The 22,959-nt window shown below is 42.9% G+C and overlaps 1 protein-coding gene across 8 annotated transcripts in view; it reads left to right on the top strand.

The window, feature by feature from the left end:
• Positions 1 to 22,959, top strand: part of LOC115200060 (pre-B-cell leukemia transcription factor 3) — a 73,776-nt gene that overhangs the window by 38,589 nt on the left and 12,228 nt on the right. For 4 of the 8 annotated variants that reach the window (XM_029762747.1, XM_029762748.1, XM_029762751.1 and 1 more), the window contains 4 exons: positions 18,380 to 18,621; positions 19,438 to 19,628; positions 20,661 to 20,796; positions 22,293 to 22,322. In XM_029762747.1, the coding sequence (XP_029618607.1) occupies positions 18,380 to 18,621; positions 19,438 to 19,628; positions 20,661 to 20,796; positions 22,293 to 22,322 (599 nt within the window). The remainder of the gene's footprint in view (positions 1 to 18,379; positions 18,622 to 19,437; positions 19,629 to 20,660; positions 20,797 to 22,292; positions 22,323 to 22,959) is intronic. The other 4 variants (XM_029762749.1, XM_029762750.1, XM_029762754.1 and 1 more) reach the window with 1 other exon arrangement.

Genomic DNA, 22,959 nt, shown 5'->3' with positions numbered 1-22,959 from the left:
AGGAACAGGGTTGGAGTTAAAACCTACAGGAGGGTAACTCTACAGGAACAGGGTTGGAGTTAAAACCTACATGATGGTAGCTCTCCAGGAACAGGGTTGGAGTTAAAACCTACAGGACGGTAGCTCTCCAGGAACAGGGTTGGAGTTAAAACCTAATGGACGGTAGCTCTCCAGGAACAGGGTTGGAGAGCCCTGGTATAAGGAAATATGTATCTTCTTGCAAAACCAGATATACCCCATTTATGTCCTATTCATCTGATATAATGTACTACATTTAATAAAATCCCACAGGCTGGGCACAGTAATAAGACCAACATGTTACTGTATCTTACTTTACAACAAGGTTAGTTATACCTAACCCTACAGCAGACACCTGTTCTGATGTCACACATAAAAATCTCCTTTCTGTTGTGTTGTAATGGGCCAGAGGGTGGATGGGTAACAGTACTTTGCTCCTGCAGCCCAGGGGGATAGCCAGCCTAACCCCCAGAATGACAAGGTCAGCATGTTCTACAGAACCTTCCCATGAAGGGCCTCTCTATAAGTCAAATAAATGAGTCTGTGTTAGCCGTAAACTCACATTGCGTTGCCAGTAAGCTACAGGAGCTCCTTCTGAGCAGGTCAGACTATGCAGGGGTCCTGGCTCCTGAGAAAGGCTTTGTGAGTGAGAGATGGACACCACTGTCTTAACGGCATTTCTACATGCTGGCATGTTTTCACCGCATATTCTTTACCACATAGAGCCAATCACAATCAATGTAAATACCATAAAATAAGCAAGCTAAATAGCGTACCTAAATTGCTTACCACAATATACACTCTCTTTCTGTGACAGACGAACCAGGTCCAGGTGAAAGCTATGATCCATTATTGATGTCACCTGTTAAATCTATTTCAGTCAGTGTATATGAAGGGGAGGAGACATGTTAAAGAAGGATTTTTAAGCCTTGAGATAATTTGTGAATTGTGTACACTAAGTGTACAAGACATTAGGAACACCTTCCTAATATTGAGTTGTACCCCCTTTTTCCCTCAGAACAGCCTCAATTCGTTGGGGCATGGACTCTACATGGTTTTGAAAGCGTTCCACAGGGATGCTGGCCCACGTTGACTCCAATGCTTCCCACAGTTGTGTCAAGATGTCCTTTGGGTGGAGGACCATTCTTGATACACACGAGAAACTGTTGAGCGTGAAAAACCCAGCAGCGTTGCAGTTCTGGCCACACTCAAACCTGTGCACCTGACACCTACTACCATACCCTGTTCAAAGACATTTAAATATTTTGTCTTGCCTATTCACCCTCTGAATGGCACAGAGGGCTGAACAGTCAGCACAGTGAGAGCATCAAAAAATCCATCTGAAACATTTGAGCCTCTCATGGAGAAAGCTAATTATGGTTGAAATGTTTTTCCAGGAAGCCAGATATTCTTTGTGAACGTTATTGGCCAGAAATATGTTGTATTTTTTGTGAAGTACCTACTTAGAACCAGTCAGCAGGCTAGTGAGATTGAGTTGTGCAGTTCACAAATAAGTGAAAAAGTCAACAACAACAAAAAAGTACTGCTCAACACATCATTGTGCACTTTTCAAAACTATGTCATCGCAATTACTAACTAAAGTCTTATCTCCAAAGGTATGCTTCTTTAATACAACACATAAAGCAAGACACGTGCTACGGAAGAAACAACTATTGTGTGGTACTAATTCATTTCCTCTTTAATCTCTGTGATCGTGTGTGTGAGCAGGCTGAGGTTATGGTTGTAATGGTAACGAGTGTTGTTGAATGGCAGCCTGTAAGATACCTTCTTCCTGTCCTGCCGGTAGAGCCGTGCTGAAAACACCTCTGCTGATCTGCTAATGGACCAGGACCTGTAAGGCTATCCCCTGGCCTCGCTCTGACCCCTATGTGGAACTGAATTCCTCAGATGTTTGCAGGATCAAGTCACTTAATCTGTAGCACAGGCCTGGGCCAGAAACAGAGGACAAGGGAGAGAGAGAGAGAGAGAAAGAGAGAGAGGGGGAGAAAGGGGGAGGCAGGAGCAGACAAGCGCAGCACTCCGCTGGAAGTCGGAGGGAGTAGCTGATGTGCATACTAGAGAACTGCAAATGTCTGTCTTTCAACTATCTTTCCTAACCAGTTTTAGAACACTAAATGTTGGACCTACACATAAGAATATCCCAAATTTCAATACTTGTAATTGCATAAATGAAAACAATCTATACCCTTTTAGAAACAGGCTTAAATTGAATATTCCTCCAGCATTGTTCTGTTAGATGGAACTCGGTTTGTGTCTCTGAATGCATCCCTGTCACTCACCAATCGTGAGAGACTTCCCATCAAGCCCCAACTGCTCCCACATGAAAGCAGCAATCCATAATTTCAGGTCTGTGTCACACAAAAAGCAGGCTCTCTGTGCCTAATGGTTTGTCGAGCCTGATGCGAAAATGATATAGCTTAAATGGAATGAAACCTGGAGAAATATTTGAGAATCAGGCAATGATGTATTCTGAAGGGTGGAGAGGCTGGGCCGGGCCAGTATAAATAATGTATGTGCCGAGGCCCCTAAACATAAGCTGGAATTTGCTTCAGTACTTTTTTGTTCTCAATCACCTTGATGAAACAGTCCTGAAGTAGTCCCTTGAATGGCAGCTTGAATGAGACCCATGACAAGCATATTTCCCACCCCTGGCGCGAGGCTGCTTTCTCTAGTTAATGTTCCTCGATAAAGTGTTGCAGAGAAGTTAACCAGAAGAGCCTCCACTCCTGACGCAAGTGACAGCTTTTGCATCAATTATGTAGTCTGTGGCGGCGGAGAGGGAGAGAGAGGGAGCGGAAGGGAGAGAGAGGGAGAGGAGAAGGGTTTGTGACAGAATGATGAGGCAAAATGAGCATTTCTACAAAAAAAAAGCGTTCTTTAAAAAATGTACATGAAAGCAATAGCTGCATTACATTTGGTAAAGGAGCCAGTGAGTCTATGCAGCATTTACTGTAGACATTAAACCCCAGGCAAAAGAAAGTGGAGCGGGTATTTCTTTGTCTGCTTTTCATTGACTGTAAGTTGAATATCTAGTGGCAGAAGCAGGACAATGGAGAGAGAGAGAGAGAGAGAGAGCGAGGGAGAGCGAGAGAGAGAGAGAGAGAGAATCCCTGCTCTGAGTGAACCTCCAGCCCTCTGATTGCTTTGTCAAACAGAGCAGGCATCAGCTGCTCCATAGACTCACCAAAGAGACCGGCTCTCACAGCCCAGCATAAGAAGCCAAATAAACTGCATTAATGAGGAGTGCACTGGAAAGGCTGTACTTTGTTCACAGGCTTACTGCAAGTGCTGGGGCACTCTGTGAAGGCATTCTCAGAAGAGTAACGTTGCCTTCTCCAAGGGATTTCTTATTATAAATGTGATCGTTTCAATTATATTACCATGTGTTTACACCATACACTTCCTTCACCGTTTGAGCAGTATTTTTAGTCCAGCATCATCAGGCTGTTTTGGCTTTCTAAGAGACGGTGCCAGTGTTGCCCGGGTCCTGCCACCTGTGTGGAGGGAGATGCCCAGCTGCTGTGGCTGTACTGAGCCAGTGGCAGTGGCGTGACCAAGCTGCACTGGCAGCACTGTGGCCACACTCCCTGGCAGAGGAGCTTATTTTAAACCATGTCCCAGATTTAATATACCCCAGTGCAGCACTTCTCTTCTGTGTGTCCATCCTCATCTCACGTGCCACTGAAATACACACTCAAAGCTGTTGTGCCATGGTCTCCACACACACACACACACACACACACACACACACACACACACACACACACACACACACACACACAGAGCACCTGTCACTGCCTTTTATCCAACGTCAACCTTCAACTGTCTCGCTTATCCGTAGTGACACTATAGCAAAGTGCTTGACTGCTTTTTGCCAACAGACTGCAACACTTTAACTGTACTTAGTCATGCATCATTATGGCAGACTCAAAGCGGGGTGTCTGGGAATGCCTGCAGATGGTGGAGGCAGAGCCATTTGGAAGGGAAGGAACTGTGACAATGATGCTTATTGCATGAGTAAGTGTGTATGGACATGAGGAAGTGTGTATGGACATGAGGGTGTTTCTGAGTAACAGTTACTGAAAGGAAACGCTTGTGAAAGACAAAACAAACAAACAACAACAAAATGACCAAAGGTCAGAAAAAACTATATTGTTAGTGTTGAATAATAACACCCAGAAAAGCAACAGTGAGTACAGTAAGTGCTATTTCAGCATGCTTGTCTGGAACTATCTGTTTTTGAGATATGATATTGTATATGAATTCTACATGCAGGTCTTTGTTAGGAAGAGGCTTGTATGTGTGTATTGATCAGACATTGTTCCTACAATCAATTACGTTGGCTGTGTAAAATAGCAACACCCTGCTGTCTTTAAGACTTAAACCTCTTGCATCCAGCACATTGGCTTTGTACGTTTACAAAAACTCATCTCGCAAAAACTGTCATACCATTACTGTCACTTGTCACTTTCTCTTTTGTTCAATTTATAAGAAAGCTGTTACATTACAGCCTATGTTCCACATGGGTATTTTCAACAGATCTGTGCTGCTATTGAAAAATAAAATGCTGTTAACCACTTTCAATAGAAGCGGATTCAAGGTTCATATAAAAGACTGGTTTCTTTATTCTTAAGGGGAATAATGAAACCATTAATGAAATACTAACTCATGGAGGAAAAAAAAGAGTATCTTTATTCCACATGATCATACAGTGACATATTCCTTTTGACATCATTGTGTAAAAGCAATTTCTCGCCCATATTAACTCTACTCTGTGACATTACCACATCTATACACTCCCGGTTCCTTATTAGAAAGTAGGTGGCCTGAAGGAAAATGTATGTATTCATTCCCTATGGCATAACATATGCATATAGGTTCCTCATTTCATCTCCAATCTGTGTTATTCCTTTAAAAATACACAACTGCCTGCAGTCCTCTTAAATATCCAATTTGACAACTTTTTAATCTGTCATTACGCTGTTTTGAAATAACCGCCAACTGTCGCAACAAAAAAATCTTAAATTATACTTGGAAATCAGAATTTAAATGATTCAAAGGGTGGGGGCTGTATATTTGTTTTTGCACAACTAATAATATGAGCTTGAGAGAAAAAAGGTTCTACTTTGTTCAAATAGTAATGTATTCATCATATTCACTCTGCCCACACATACAGTACACTGCTAAACATTTTACATTTTAGTCATTTAGCAGACGCTCTTATCCAGAGGAACTTACAGTAGTGAATGCATACATTTCATACAATTTCATACATTTTTTTTCTGTGCTGGCCCCCTGTGGGGATCGAACCCACAACCCTGGCGTTGCAAACACCATGCTCTACCAACTGAGCTACAGGGAAGGCTGTAGCTACAGGGAAGGCTAAACCTAGTCTGCTAGTGTATTACCGTCATCCACTCTGGCTGTGCTCGGACTCTGTGTGCTCTGAGGACAGACTGGTAGGGAGGGACACAGGAAATCAAAGTAATGGTTTTCATAGGACTACTGGACATCTATTCGGCCACTGCACGTCTGTCCTAACCTATTTCCACACATTCCTTACTGTTTCCTTTCTATTCTATTCCCCACTTTGACACAAAAGCCTGTTTGCTATCACTTTTAAAATGGCATAAAAAAATGCTAGCTACTAATGGAAGCACATGACAGTCAAGTACATAATCACTGTTATGACATTTGTAGTATTTTCTACAGTGCCCCCTTTTGTTATAAAACAACATTCCAAAAGTTCCTATTGACCCTGTACAACAATGGACCCCAACATTATAACATGTATCTTAAAAAAAATTCGATAAATATAGACCGCATCTGTTCTAAAGAGGCCTGTAAGATTACTACAGCAGTACATTCTGAGTTGTAGTCAACATGACAGATGCTGCGTCTCCAACAACGTATTTTAGGCGGGAAGACTTTGCCTTTGTTAGTGTGACCTTGTTGCCAGACTGGATGTGAAGATTTCTGTGTTCGTTTGCTTAAAACAAGTTGCGCAGTTGACTTACGAGATGCTCAAATGTCCTTCACCTATCAGGGAGAGTCACAGAGCAATGATAATTACTGGCTGTCTTTTCTTAGCTCTTTCTGATCTTTAGTGATCACAGATTATCCATCAAGCTAGAGAAATAATTACCCTGAATGTCTCGTGAACAGACTGGGAGCAGATGCTCATATACCACCACTGTCTCTACCAAGGTGAATGTTCTTGCAATTTCCCCTTGTATCCCTGCTTAGTGAGATGGCCAGACAAGCCTCATTTGGACATCAAAGCAAATAAATAATGAAACAACTCAAATGAATGTAGTACCACTGGTCCAGATGAATGGGTTTAGTGCCCCGGCCCTCATCTAGCCCCTACCTCCTCCTTGTTCAGCCCTTATACCACAAGGCCTCTCTACCAATCTGGCCATGTTGGGCCCCCACTGTGAAGCAGCATGGCACTGGGAGTTGTGGAACCCAGTCCCCCGATAGCCTCAGGCTGCCTCTACCTTTGGTATGCTGCTCAAGGTTAAAAGGATCCCAGTTGGGTGTTTAACAATGCGTACGGCTTGGACCCGGGCTAACACTAACATGAGCTACTGTATCTTGAACAGGAATAGCAATGCTGCAGAGCACTGGACCTTGAGGAATATCTCCCTCCTATTTCTCTTTGTCTTTGAGTGAATGAAGATGATCAGTTGTCTCAATTAGATGGTTTTGATCCAGATTTTTCATCCACCATCAATATGGATGCCAGAAAGTAGTAATGATAAAACATCATTACTACTGTTCCAAGTGTCAGATTCACAGGTTATACTGTACTAGAGTCACAACCATTGGAATAGCTTACAATAGTTACCGTGTAACATGCTAGTAAGTCAAAGTTCCCTCAGAAACTCAACAACTCCTGGACCGAGAGACATTTTTTATTGGCTTCTTGCTGCTTTTGCTGGTGTTCAATTTAATAGCAGACAGAGCACTTGTGACTTTGAGTAACAGAGCTCAGGGAAACTGCATGCTGGGCTCTATAGTGACTCTACCTCTGACCCAGTGTGAGAGAGACTAGATTTATTAAATCCATATGTTTAATACATTTCATTTTGTCCAGGGGATTTGTATCGCTTATCACAGGATTTTAGGCTTGCAACATTTGGTGTATAATCACCAGTGGTGGTATTGTCTGAGGGGAAAGAAACGGACTAATATTTGTTCCTGTAGATTTGTCTCATGACACCTCCCACTCCACACATTGTTGTGCAGATGTGTGCAGTACATGCCTCCATGATACTTCATATGGGTAATTCCATGTCATTTCAGCAAGTGATGACACCCACCATCTCAGATTGTTCTGAAATCATTTCTGTGGTTAGGAAACAGATAAGATTAGCATTCCTGAAACATTATTTTGGTGAAATTGTATTTGATCTCTGAGAAATTAAGCTAATTGATTGCACCCAAATTGACCCTTTTCATTTATGGGATTCACATAATATTCCACAAAAATAGTAAGCAACATCTGGTTTGGACCAAACTTCTTCCTACCATTGAGTACTTCCACCACACCCTTTTATCCATTTTTCTGATCTCTTGTGTTTATTAAATGGATCACAACATTTTCTTTGCAACTTTGTGAAGAAAACGAATAGCTTCTCTGAACATGAAAAAAACTTCACCATATTTACAGGGAATAAACTACAAAGGATGAAGAAGCAATACTCCAAGCACCAGCTCCGTGGTTTTTGATCATTTTATTGGATTCCTCTTGTCCTACTCATTGTTAAGAAAAATTATGTTCCAAATGGGATGTTGGGTACTATTTTTTTTTAATACTATGTGAATCCTGTCAATTAAAATTTGGGTGCAATCAATTTTGCTGACATCTAATTATATTCAACAAAATACGTTTTCAGCAACGATAACTAGAGAAACGATTTCAGAACAATATGAGATGGTGGGTGTCAAATTCCTCTATGTTGTGCTTTTTGAGGTGGAATGACTCATACATAATCCTCCCTAAAAACATGCAAAAGAAATGGAAAATGGATATCTACATACAGCGATTGAATATTAGGTGTGTTATTTAAAAGACTGAAAATGGCCTCAATGTGGTATACGACCTGTGGTGATATATGACCTCTTGAGTATTCATACATAAAGCCACAGATATGATACATACAGTACAGTACTGTAGCCTATTTGCAGAGGAACTTTTCCCATTGGTAAACACATCCTGTTGGATAACAGATATGGAGAAAAGGGAAAGAACACAAAATGGACTAGACCAAAGACTGGCCAGTCAGTCAGTTACTGACCTATTGGCTTTTCTGAAGTGTTGACATAATGTAAAAGGTAGAAAGCCATGGCTTTGCTCTCACCTGTAATCAGGTAACAGTTTTTATAGTGTAGTGTTTGTCTTCGTAATGGTGTTTCCATTTAGGTAAGTCTGTGTCATCACCCTCCCATTTGGAGAGCAAACAGGAAGGGAACTCTACCTTCTGGGTGCTGTCTGTGGTGGGAGTCAGAGAGTGGTACCATCTCCTGCTGCTGTTCTTTTTGAGATAAAACATTTAAAGGGAGAGAGAGAGAGAGAGAGAGAGAGAGAGAGAGAGAGAGAGAGAGAGAGAGAGAGAGAGAGAGAGAGAGAGAGAGAGAGAGAGAGAGAGAGAGAGAGAGAGAGAGAGAGAGAGTTCACAGCTTGGATCAGTAACTAGGCAGCATTTAATACACTGTGTCACTGCCCAACACAACCAGCTGTGGACTGACAGTTAGGCCTGGCACAATTACTGTATAACCGTGCAACCGACGGTTATGTATGTAGACTGTCATGAAAATAAAATAACCATCATAACGCCCCTAAATATGTGTTTGTGGAACAAACATGTGCTGCCATAGAAATGGAATGAATAGAATGGGCATCCCCATTCAAGGGAGGACTGGTGGCCATAGCGACTGTACCCATAGGATCAAAGCAGGAAGTAAAATATGTGCAAATGTCAGTTGAGTTGAATCAACAAATCACAACACATATTTTAGCGCATACAGTATTTTACTTCCTACTTTGCTCCTATGTGTACACTCACTATGGCCACCAGTCTACCCACTATGCCGTCATTGTCTTGAATGGGGGTTCATTCTATTTCTAGGGCAGTTCATGCAGTCAGGAGCAGAGGAAGAAAATAAATTTTTATTTTTTTAAGTTGATTTTTTTTTTGCTACTCGAACGGTTATTAAGGTGACCGCGGTCATTTGGCTGGCCAATTACCACCCTCCAAAATTCCATGACCATCACAGTTCTCTCTGTGGAGGTGGTTGTTATTTTACATCTAGGATGTAGGCGAGTTTTATGTTGACAGATATACGTAGCTAGTGGCGAGTGATAGTCAGAATGTATGAGGGCTCATAATGCTGTTGTCATCTTGTTGAAAATAAGCAGTTCACCTCTCTTTTCATTCAGGAGAGCCCGCAGCAGACAGCTCTGGCTTCTCGTCTGTATTTATTGACTTGTTTTACTAGCCTCAAACAGGGCGCTTTTATACAGGCCTGCTCAGTCTTAAGACTCTTCAGACATTTACATTATTCCTGGCTGAGTTACACACACATATAAAAGGGCACGTCCCCAGGCCAGAGCGGGTATGCGCACTTCACACACACACACGCGGACGCCCAACAAATATGCTCAGAAAAAAAACGTGATCATATCTCCATGCACTGTATAGTATGTCACAGGCGGCTACACATTACCCATGCATAAAGGCTACACAGATACATATTCTATACTAGTATAGAGTTATTTTTTTTAACTGATTTTCAATTAAATATTTTGTCCATGCATAAAATATGAAATATTTTTTTGGGGGGCGTTATACATTGTAGTTGAATATATATTTTTTGCACATGCCTCTGTTAATAAAATAAATGTTTTGGAAAAGCTCTAAACATCATCTCTCCTTGGCTAATTTGCAGAACTAAGATGTCCAATATGTTGGGCTATAAATGATCATGAATATCAACAGCAGAGTCCCAGCAGAAGCGATGATCCCCAACCCAGCCCAAACCTTCAAACAGTATTTACATGATTTTTTTTCCTTCTGAATAAACCTATTTTCTTTCCCACTGTGAGGATATTGAACCCTTTCACACAGATGTCATCTTAACCAAAGCTTATTAAAAAGATGGACATCAAAGTTGTGTGTGCCCATTTATCTTATACCACTCTAATTGGCCACCACAGACAAGAGAACAACACACTCCGAAATAAGAGATGTGGAGCCGTTGGGCTGGAGGGCTAAGAAAGAGGATGTCTTAAGTTCTCTCTGTGGATTCATTGCCAGTAAATCCTATGGAATGAAAATGCAGTGCTTTTCAAAAGTGTATGGGATTTCACAAACACATTATGAACGGTGATACCGTGAATTAACACTTATGGCATGAGTACCCGTTTTCTTTCTTCTTGTGTGTGTATGGGCATGCAATGTACTGTATCTGACCTGGAACCTCATGGTCTGCTTGAGGTCTATGGGGATATTTTTTTACATCGAAAGCAGTGACATACGGCAATACAGTCTGAAAAGGTCATCTAGTGGCTACAAGGAAATTGAGATTAAATGTATGTTTCCATACGTCTGTTATAGAACTGCAAGTGGTCTGCAGGTATTCAACGTTAGCCATTTAAAAAAGGTTTATAGTTACAGCCCTTTGCCACTCCATCACTCCAACTCAGAGGCCAAGCTGAGTAATGGACTATGTTTTCCACACAAAAGCTAAATCATTAATTGGCCACATACAGTAACCAAATGCCATCAAGAGCCCATGCTCTCATTAACCTGGCACCTAATTATCTGCTTCCAGTTTGAGTCGTGACAAGCCCCGGCGTCTGAACCCAGTGCTTGTTGTGTCAGCAGTGGGCTGCAGCGCTACCGCAGCCCAGCCAGCCAGCTAGCAAGCCACTGCTCCATTAGGTGTGTACTACACAAAAGCCCTATGCCGCAAAGGTTCTCTCCGCACACGCCGCCACAATGTTCCTCCCGTTAATGCCTTCCCTTCCAATTAAATCTGCAACTGTTAATTACTGTAATTATGGAGCAAGCCCCTCGCTCTGTCCCCCCCAACCCCCCCTCTCTCCCGGTACGCCGAGACGAGATGGCACGGGAGCTGTTGTCTTGCTTCGGTGAAGCCGTTGTAGAGAATTGAGTAGGGAGAGGGACTTGATTCACATGATGGGGGTGACGTGGGGGAGACAGGACGGTTCATCTTGGATAACGGGGGGAGGAAGTCACAGCCCCATGGCCACTCCTCCAGACAAACTCATTAAATGGTGTGTAAAATATACTTTGAGAATAATTAGAAACAAATAACCTTTTTTTACCTTGTTCACTGGATACCAGACAACAAGCAGTAGCACCATCAATACAGAACTGTTACTCCTAAGATCAAATGAAAAACAAAACACAAAGAGTTTTTCCCTTTGGCAATTTGTTGTTGGAATTATTATAGAAATGTTCATTTGATTGTGAATCCCTATTATAATAGTTTATATTAAACCCCAATACCACTGTAGTACTGTCACAGTTGTTCTTGCGATGGATATGATGTGATGCGTTGAGCAAAAGGAGAGCTGATTAAGAGTAGATTGGCAGCCTTCCTGGTAGTCTCTGTTCCTCTACCCATCCTCTCTGGCCTGCTTCTGTCACATGCTGTTGTTGGGACTGGACATTGATTTGTCCAGCTCCTCCTCAAAGTCACACTGCAGACCACAGCAACCTGCAGCATCAGGCACAACAATACGCCAGCAGCTATGACGCTCCTGTTCAGGTACATGTGACTTTGGCTGACCTGAGCATTCTGTCTCTCCAAATCACATTCACTATTTACCTTAGGTCATAAACACTGTAAAAAAACAAATGTATGGTGCGCTTCTCAGCATTTCTCACCGCTCAGCAGCATGATATTATTTTGTGTGTCAAAGACACCCATTTTCCACCGGTACAGCCTCGGCCTCCAAGTGTAATTGGGACTATATACGTTAGCTCGGCTGTGAAGGGAATGTTAATCTATAATTTGGAGTCATATTCTTCTCTCTAAAATACATTCTTCAGAGGGAAACAGCTCCTTCTCCTTCAGGCAGTGCAGTCTCTACCGTGGATACACTGCAACAAAATCTAAATGATAGACTGTCAACTCTCGTGTAGAAATGCCACTGCAAAGAATAATTTGTTTGGCACTGGATCATGGTCTGCTGTATGTTCCCAATACTGCTTTATGGTTTATGTGTGCATGAGTAACACACACACGCACACACACACACACACACACACACACACACACACACACACACACACACACACACACACACACACACACACAGACACAGACACAGACACAGACAATTCCTCAACCCTAAACCATTTCTTTAGAGGAATCCAGTACAAACAAGGGATTAATAGCACCCTTAGCCTGTAGAATACAGTATGCATGCCTTCATGCACATGATGTTTAGATGAAATGGTATCTGTATATATGCCTGGTTGTCTGTGTGTACAGGACCTGCTGTGTGACCTGGTTTCATACAATCTTCTAATTAGGGAGCTGCAGAGAAGGCTGGAACGAGAGGAGGAGAGATTAGTTGCCTTTGGGTATTTCATAAGTGGCTTTCAGTGCCACATTTGCATTATGTGCTTGGGGTCTGAATAAAAAATCTGGGTACCTTTGCAGTAAATTGAGGCTAGCAGCTAAAAACCAAAAGTACATAAGATATGAAATGAAGAGGGAAAAAGCAGCAAATGATCTTAGTCATATTGAAATTGTACATGAATACTTTATTGTAAAACTAATTTATTTGTTACTAAAATAGAGCAAGATGCAATTTTTTTACGAGGTACATAAATATGTAATATTTTTCTACTAGGTTTCTGTTAATATTGATGCTTCATTAGGTAAACAGGCAGAATTGAGTTGGTGATTGCTGCTGATCCCTGTATGTGTTCTGTAGGGTCAGTCAGTGTGCTGATCTGTAACGGAGGTCCTGTCCACTCATTTGGCCAGTCTCCCCGACCGCCGCGTGCGGCCGCCACAGCGAGGCCTGGTCAGCCATCACCGCGCCATTTGGCCGCCTGCCCACCACAGTCTGAGAGGGCAGCATTCAGAGTGGACACACACATACACACACACACACGTACATACCCACAGACACAGCAAGTGACACTAGGCCTTGTTTACCCTCAGTTTTCTCCCATCCTCTCTCCCTGGCCTGTCATGCCTTGTGTCACATTCCACAAATGTCCGCGCCACAATGGGACAGTGATTCATTTTGGTGTACTCGGCAAAATGTCTACAAGATGTTTGTTCGGGTTATCTTTTCCCACCCCCTAACCCATCCACCCTCCCATCTCTCTGATTTGGAGCCCCCCCCCCCCGCCCCATTTCCTTGTCAAAGCCTCCTTTGGGAGAGGAGAGCATCATCATCGAAGGACAAAGGCTACCTGAGCTGACAGGGATCTTCTTCTCTGACCGGAGCCACTTTTTGTCACATCTTGTCCCTCCACCCTCCCGTGCTGTCCGTTTAGAATGTGCTGGTGGTGTATGATGGGAGAAGTCTTGACCCAGCACTGGGGGGCTGTACCACTTCACTGTCAACGGGCCTGATTAGCTTATCACTCACCATACTGGGAGGAAATACAGCATCATGCTGGACAGGGATTCCCCAGTTTAGGGTCCCTTTCTTACCCTCTATTACTCCGCATTTAATCGGCATGCTCACTTGTTCATCCCCACAGTTTCTCTCCCTTTAAAGTCAAACCCTTTGCGGTTTACATTGAATACAATGAGAACTTGCATGCTTTGAAGTCTCTTTTTATTGAGATGGAATAGTAATGTAATGTGTGTATCTTTTCCTATTGATGCAGTTTGAAAGAGAGAGTGTGAGCACGCATTGACAGACATGTGCAGAGAACTGTCAAAGCCACTGTTTCTGTCTATGGGGAAATATAATGATTTAGCCCCCGAATTAGACAGGATCCTTTTCAGCTCTTTCATGGTAAGAAAGAAATTGGAACAAAATGTGGCTAATGCGTGCTAGCTTTCCCTCAGTGTGATTGCCATTAACATTGGGAATAGCTAATGTGTATTAATGTGTTAATGGCATGTTAATTATGTACATGCTTGAGAGAGCCCGCAGGCATTCTCCCAGATTCTTTGTACCATGTGGATGTAGGCCAAGCTTATAAAAGACTTTAAGGACATCAATGAAAGAGAATCTTTATTTTTGATTTGCCAGAACAAAAGATTTCCAATGGTAATTTGATGCACTTCCCTGCTTCCAAAGAGGACAGCCACTGATCCGGAGGCTTTGAAAATTGAGATGATATTAAGTCAAAAGAGACATGGGAACAAGGCTGTAGTGACACGGTGCTCTTTGTGATAGTGTTCCTCTTAAGTCCTCTGTGGTCTCTGGTGTGTTGCTTTGGCAGTGTGGTCTAATCACATGGTGGAAATCAGGGATCTTCACTAATACACACAACAGAGAGGGCTGAGAGGAGAGAGGAGACCCACAGCCTGCCCTACTCTGTACTGCCTGAGATTGTCTCCTGGTTTAAGAGAGATGACCTTTGCAATTATTGACAGAAAATAAATTCCGTTTCGATTAGTTAGCTTTGGGAGACCTTTGTGGATCGATGCAATTAGATGCAGAGTGTGTAGATATGCGCTGGGCCCATTCGTTGGAAGCATTAACTGCAGGGGGTCACGGTTAGATGTATCGAACAGGATATTTTGAAAGCAGTGGAAGTAACAGGGATACAATGTGTTCTTTCAAATACAGCAAGGCACACAGTTTGCTAACAATTTACGACACTATTCTACAATTTATATTATTCCATATTCTTAGCCCTCTATCCAATCACATGCTATAGAGAGACAAATAATTAGGCTTCTGATTAAATCTGTGGAAGAAATATTAAAAGAAAGGAAATGCAAAAAAAATAAAAAATCATCTCATTAGAAAAAATGATTCTCTGTTCTCTATGACAGTGTAGTACTGTAGTATGAACTGGTGGATAACCCTGCACCAGCCCCTGATTTTGCTCCTCTCCTCAGAAGCTCGCATTAACCCAGCAGGGCTCTACCTTTATGGCTCTCCAGCTCACACTTCAGTGATGAGAGTAAACAAGCACTGGCCAAAGGTCAGCTAAGCCAACGGAATAAAAGAGGGCACAGGGGGAAAGAGGTGGTAGGAAGGAGAGGCTGGAGGCACTGCTCAGATTACTGTCAGAAATTCAAGCATGGGTGATGAACGAGACAACGGCCTGAAACCGGAAATGATCATAAACAGAGGAGGGGAGAGAGTCTGTGAGAGAGGCCTGCTTTGTCTTTATCTGTCGTATGTGTTATTGTCTCGGATCAGATACGACATTGAAACATGAACAAATAAAAAGTCAGACCAGACCTCGCTGATATGAATGTATTAATCACATTGTCGACTTCTATTCCTTTCAAAAACCCTAGAGGAGAAATTAGGTATTAAGTAACATGAACAAAGATTTCAATGATGAGAGAAAACAAAAATACAAGGAGAGTGAGAGAAACACTCCGCTGGGCACAGACGTCAGTTCAACGTCTAGTTTTGATTTACATTTGGTTGAGTTGTCAACTAACGTGAATTCAACAAGAAATCCCCCCAAACTTAATCACCATGATATTGGATTTAGCTTAAAAGTTGGGTGAAAAAAAGACAATTCCCTTACAGTATGTTGATTACTTTTTGCAAATCCAATCAGTTTTCCACGATGATTTAACGGCATCACATATACTATATTGTTTTGGGTTGAAATGACGTGGAAACAACGTTGATTCAACCAGTTTTTACCCAGTGGGACAGTAGTAGATAGACTTTGTGAGGAAAATCGCAGCACTTGGTCTTTTGAATGAGAGCTGCTCCCTACTGTATGTTGAGCCAGGTGGAGGGTGGCAGTGTTTCCAAACGTGTTTGTTATGGATGGGGCTCGATAGCTGTTCTGGCACAAACACACCCTAGTGGGCTGCTGGAGGGGCGGCACAATCTCAGACCAGTAGAGTAATCATTTTTATCCCGCTGATTTCCCAAATAGAAATGGACACTTATGATAAAAATGTCATGGCCACTCCACACGTCAGCTTCATAACAGGATTACATGTCACTTCCTAATATCTCGGTCTGTTTTCCCAAGCTCTGAATGGCCACATTATTGCTCATAGGAACTTTGCGGTAATATATGGTAAGAGACAAGGAGCTCTTTATGGCCTGTGATTATTTGGTTGGAATGAAACCAGTGATTTATGTCCATTTAACTGAAAAGCCCTGTAAATTCCCCCAGCTGTATTTCCCCTGGATAAAGAGTGGAGTGAAAGTGACAACATGGGCTTGGTGTGGAAATGTGAACGGCTGCTCTCAGAGTTCTAGTTAATATACCTGACATGAAAAACGTGCCTACCTACTTAATAGCACCTCCAGCACAAAGGAAAGTGCAGACTTAAAACAAGTGTCTGCAGCAAAAGGTAGACAAAAGTACTGCTCTGAGCAAACCTGTTTGGTAGATCAACCTCCAGCTATTGCCACCACCAGAGATACGATTCGAATAGCTTAGCATCTTTGCAGGTATGACGGGGATGTGGTTAGAGTTAGTGGAGTTAATGGCATGTTGTCCACATGGGTGATGTGGCTTGGCAGACCTGATGCTACAACTCTTCCAGCATCAGTGTCTCCAGCACAAATGGCCACATTCATCCTCTACTTTCACACCATTACACCTACAAGACAAACATCCAGACAACCCATGAATAGACACACATTTGTCTTGCATTAGCATCTCCACATCTGAGCTACACACACCAAACGCACCAATGCCAATGGGGAATGTGATAGGAGAAATGACATCATGTTCATTTAAAAGGACCATATAGTGTCACTATTTTCAGCTCAATTTTGTGTTTATGTGTCTGAGCGAGAGAGAGAGAGGCTTAACACACTCCAGTGCCTACTCACTAGGTGTGCTGGGTCAGTCTGTCAGTCAGTGCCTGGTAGAGGGCCTCTCTGATTGCTAGGCTACTGCCTCACACAATAGAACCACTAATCTTCTTATTTGGAATTCAGAGGCTCACCATATCTTAATGAAGCCTTAATGAGCTGCTGGAAATCCCTGAATCGCAGGCAGATTATTGAATTGAGACAACTCTGGTAATCATAACGTCTGAGTGGGCACTCAGTGTTTACTGCAGATTGGGTGCAGTTTTTTTAATCCATTTATTGGACTGAATAATACAGGGCTATTTGGCTGGTAATTCTGACCTGCTGCAGTCTTTTTTCTTTGCAGCCGTCATGGCAACATTCTCTATGCGTGCAGGTGTGCTCCGATGCTGACTGATGGCTAATCAGGATTTGTTGAAAGATAAGAAAAAAGAAAAAGAAACAGCAGCAAAAGTCAGCACTCAACGATTTGTGGGTGTGTGCGTGCACGGGCGTGTGCCCTGAGATTTCTTAGTTGCACAGTAAATAAGTGCACAATTAGCAGGGAAAAAAAGTTAAATAGTGTAGAAGTACAGTAGTTCTCGCAGATTGTTGTAAATGAAGTGGAATAATGCAAAATATGTGTTTAATCTCAGAAAACAAAGTGAAAATTGTGATTTAAGGCTCTGCGCTATGCCGAAAAGGCAGACACATGCTTGAGGTATATTCATCCTTTCGGAGAATAGAAGCGCTACCTTGCAGTTGCGCTTTTGTCAGTTTATGGATGTTGCTGTCATGTAAGGCACCCTGTACACACAGTGAGCAGCACAGTGTGCAGATAAAAGAAGGCTTGTGCAACAGGAATACAGACCATACACAGGAAGTACCCAATCCATGTCCACAGGGGACTACCTGTCCCACACTACGGCTTTACGATTCTGCTGAGGTAATGGCGTTAATTACCCCTGCAATGTTTGCACGTACCAGAATTCAGACATCCAGTGAATTTGAGCTTTAGTGGCTCACTGCTCAGGATTCTGTACAAGACAATACTTGTGAGGCTGGTACTTTAGCAGCATAATTTGAGCTGTTGTGTGTTTTTCACCCTAATGGAAATCACCCAGTCAGCCATGGAGTTGTTTGAGAATATGTGTCTAGGTGTGGTTCTTGGTGAGCCCATCAAAGTCACCCTCTGGTTTCAAAGGAACACTAAACAAATAATGGAGTGATAATTCTTTTCAGTTACCATCGAGGTTCTGCCCTATCAAACAGCCCACTTATCAAAAAGCCTTTGTGTATGTGTCATGTCTGGAGGTCTGGATGTCATTATGTCTAACCCTCTCTCTGTCTCTCTCTCTGTCTGTTGTCTCTCAGGCCTCAGCATCCGTGGTTCCCAGGAGGAGGACCCTCCCGACCCCCAGCTCATGCGCCTGGACAACATGCTGCTGGCGGAGGGCGTGTCAGGACCAGAGAAAGGGGGCGGGTCAGCCGCTGCTGCCGCTGCAGCTGCAGCCTCGGGCGGGGCCTCAGACAACTCCATCGAACACTCAGACTACAGATCCAAACTCACCCAGATCAGACAGATCTACCACACAGAGCTGGAGAAATACGAACAGGTGGGTGTGAGTCACACCTTTAACCTCCTTTACATCACACCTTTAAGCTTCATAGGCTTGCATGATGTTTTTCATTCTCACATTGCCCTGAATATCTAGGAATATTGCCAGTAATATTAACCACCATGAGTACAAAACCGGGAACAAAATATTCCCCTTGTAATATTGTAAACATGTATATATTTTGTGGTTCGTTAACAAATTCTGAGGAGTGGTGCCGTCGTCTCAGTAAAATGAGAATATGATCAACTCATTAGGCTGCCATGTTGAGCTTCAGCAATAAAACAGAGGAGTATTATACAAGAAAATGAAAGGTTGGAACACTGCCTCAGCAAGGCGGCGAGGTAAATTACACAAATGTACTCTCTCATTCTGAGAGAGGAGGAGAGGGCACATAGCATTGCCTGGAGTGAAGGCATCTTTCTTAGGGGTGTTTCCTTGTTTAATTATCTAAATGTAAATACTTAACGAATTTTACTCAGAGTAATGAGCTAAAGTGTGCACAACGTAAATTAGTTATTCTAATGAATCATGTATGAACTACTGGTTTAACAAAAAGCTGGTTAAATTCTCTCTGTGCTGGGCCAAAGCCAAATTGCAAATTGGCATTTGCATTCATAGATGACTTCACCTATTAAGTCATTGAATCACTCAGCAGTCGTATAAATACAGGGCTGTGTTTTTCAATGGCTCGTTCAGTGAAGATGCTTTTAACCAAGGGAGGCAGGTCAGCTACTGAGAGAGTTGTACCTAGCCAAAAGATACTTCCAGGAGGAACCTAACAGGGCTGGGTTGTGCTCTGTGATTTCTCTGCAGGCGTGTAACGAGTTCACCACCCATGTGATGAACCTGCTGAGGGAGCAGTCCCGCACGCGACCCATCTCTCCCAAGGAGATCGAGCGCATGGTGGGCATCATCCACCGCAAGTTCAGCTCCATCCAGATGCAGCTCAAACAGAGCACCTGTGAGGCCGTCATGATCCTGCGCTCCAGATTCCTTGATGCCAGGTCAGTGTGTATATATTTGCGTGTGTGTTCCTGTGTGTTTCACTGTGACTTACAAACCAATGTTTCTAGCCTGGAGCATCGGAAGGTACCCAGAGACAGAACTGTATGTAGACATACGATCGTAATAAAAACATTAGAGAAATGCACTTCCTATCCGAGAAAAAAACGAATCTACAACACACAGTGTCAAACAGCACACTGCAAATATTCACAGATGATCTTGCCATAAAGTGCATTCATTATGTATTATAGCCATCTTCTCAAAACAATCTTCTGCTAGCACCTGAAAGCAGTTGAGATTAAATGAAGCAGGAACAAAGTCATATGTAATTGGTGGAGTGGAGGTCATGAGCAGGTGTTCTGGATTACTGTAATAACAAACAGTTTGTGGAGTGGCGCTCTGCGGAGAGCGGGAGGAAGTTTAGGGCTGAAGCAAACCAAGCAGAAGCACATTTGCTTCCCATTGCTCGCGTGAAGTGCAGTAAACAAGGCAAAATAAGTTAATGCTCAATAACATGGTAAGTAGTGCCCTGGGGGGACGAAGGGGACCCGGATCTAGTTAGAGTTGCTTTGTTCCCACTGAAGTTCCCTGGGGCTGTGGCACTTCAGGAAGAATGCTCAGCTGGGCATGTTGTGATTTCTATAATGTACCGAGATGCACTTCGACTGGGCAATTGGGCCTAGATCTCCATCACCACGCCTACCCATCCACTGCACTAAACACTACACATTACACGCTTGGACTGGAGATCAGAGACCAACAGACCAAATTAAGCAATGTACTGTACGTGTTTGTGTTGTGTGTGTTTGTGGGTCTAGTGGGCGCCGGATGGCTTGGTGTGTGTTGATGAGGATGGTGCTGAAAGCAGGACACAATATTCCGCTCCTGACGCCTCTCTCAGACCCACATTCCTCATTATTTTCACCATTTATGTGTGAGATTGATTGTGCAATTTGTCTGTTCCAAATGGATGAGTTAATACTGGTCTCGCTAATGAGCTTGGCCTTTCTCTCATTTTGTTCACTTTTCAGGCGGAAAAGGAGAAACTTCAGCAAGCAGGCGACGGAAATCTTAAACGAGTATTTCTACTCGCACCTCAGCAACCCATATCCCAGTGAAGAAGCCAAAGAGGAGTTGGCCAAGAAGTGCAGCATCACAGTATCCCAGGTGGGTGCAGATTCCTTGTCTCAGACGCAGTGGCTGTTGGGTAATCAGGGGGGAAAAGGCAGTAAATAAGGCCCCTGGCTGCAACTCCAGACCAGCCTTGAAGGACGGCTATGCCGCACGATCAGAGCCCAATGTCTTTATCTTACCTTGACATTGAGCCTAATGGCACCTCAGTTAGGGCGTGTTCAGCCTATCACAGCAGTAGCCATGGGGAGGGGAGGTCAGTGTCCTCAATAGTGGCCTCAATAGGAGGCCTACAGTGGGTTAGCCCTCCATAGCTATCCACTCTAGGCCTGTTAATACTCCATATATATTTTCTTAATTGAACCTTTATTTAACTAGGCAAGTCAGTTAAGAACAAATTCTTATTTACAATGGCAGCCTAGGAAGAGTGGGTTAACTGCCTTGTTCAGGGGCAGAAAAACAGATTTTTACCTTGGGGATTCGATCAAGCAACCTTGCGGTTATTAGTCCAACGCTCTAACCACTAGGCTACCTGCCGCCCCCCCTATATGTCAACTCTGGGCCTACAGTATGTTAGCCTTTAAATAGCTGTCCACTCTGGGCCTACAGTATGTTAGCCTTTAAATAGCTGTCCACTCTGGGCCTACAGTATGTTAGCCTTTAAATAGCTGTCCACTCTGGGCCTACAGTATGTTAGCCTTTAAATAGCTGTCCACGCTGGGCCTACAGTATGTTAGCCTTTCAATAGCTGTCCACTCTGGGCCTACAGTATGTTAGCCTTTCAATAGCTGTCCACTCTGGGCCTATAGTATGTTAGCCTTTCAATAGCTGTCCACTCTGGGCCTACAGTATGTTAGCCTTTCAATAGCTGTCCACTCTGGGCCTATAGTATGTTAGCTTTTCAATAGCTGTCCAATCTGGGCCTATAGTATGTTAGCTTTTCAATAGCTGTCCACTCTGGGCCTATAGTATGTTAGCTTTTCAATAGCTGTCCACTCTGGGTCTCCTGCCATTTTCTTTCTCATTCCCATCTGCCATGCGGGTTCTCTGTCTGCCTGATCAGTCCAGGTGACTGGATGTCTACCAGTATAGGTTATCCAGTAAATAAATATGATTTTTAAGGTGTACGTGTGTGGTCACAGTGGCTTGTACATGGAGACGACACTGCTTCACCCACTAAACATTTTGTTTTTACAGACAACTTATGTGACTTTCCCACTTGACCTTTAGCCTAATAGTTGGGTTAACCTGAAGGCAATATAATCTCTCACACCCAACCCCCACACCCAAACCAATTTAGTATTGTTATCTTCCTGCACTCTGTTCTGCTACTGTTGTTACAACTTGAACCATTTAGATTTTGTATTCTAGTTCAGATGTTAATCCATGGTTGTTCCAATCTGAGAATAACCTATACAAGAAACACTGATTTGCAATGTTCTCTCTTTTCTGCGGGGAGGGGGTGTGGAAGGGTATATTGAGTGTAGTCATGCAGTCAGATACTGTAAAAGCCCATTCTTTTTTGCCTTCAGGGGGTGGGAAGCACCATCACAGTATCACAGGTATGTCATGACTTCTCCTGATCCACTGTTGTTGTTTTCATTCTTTGTATATTTTCTTTGTTTCTGTATGTGCACCTTCACAGTCTACCACTGCACACAGCTCCCCTCCCTCACACAAATGGACTGATCCTGGCATAGAAAATGTATCCGATGCTATTTTAATGTAGGCATACAGTTTTACTGTAGGTTTGGCACCAAGCAAGTTCCACTGTGATACATAGAATGTGTTATTTTTCTGTTGAATCACACATCAGTGTGTGAGCAAATCATATGCAAAGACTAGGGATCATTCAACATTTCCATTTGTATTTTCAGCTCACTTTTAATCATTTTTTATGATTGTTAAATACCATTTCAAGATAACACCCATGCCACCACACTGTGTTTGTTTTGATGTCTCATGTCATTTCACTTTTTTGTTATTTCTATAACACAAATAATTTGTTTTCTATACTGTATGCGTTTTTTTGTTAGTTGTAGATCATTTGTTAGTTATGTCCTTCTTGGTTTTAAAACATGCAGCGTGTGTCTAATGTTCTGCTTTCTACCTGTGTGCTTCATGTTAGTTGAAGGAGTGGACATTGACCCTCACAAGTGGAAAAATTCTTTGTTCTGAGTGCTTCACTAAACAGGACAC

This window comes from Salmo trutta, chromosome 9, assembly GCF_901001165.1.
Source record: "Salmo trutta chromosome 9, fSalTru1.1, whole genome shotgun sequence".
Taxonomy (NCBI): Eukaryota; Metazoa; Chordata; class Actinopteri; order Salmoniformes; family Salmonidae; genus Salmo; species Salmo trutta.
Note: the sequence above shows the minus strand (reverse complement) of the source record. Positions and strands in the feature narration are given on the sequence as shown.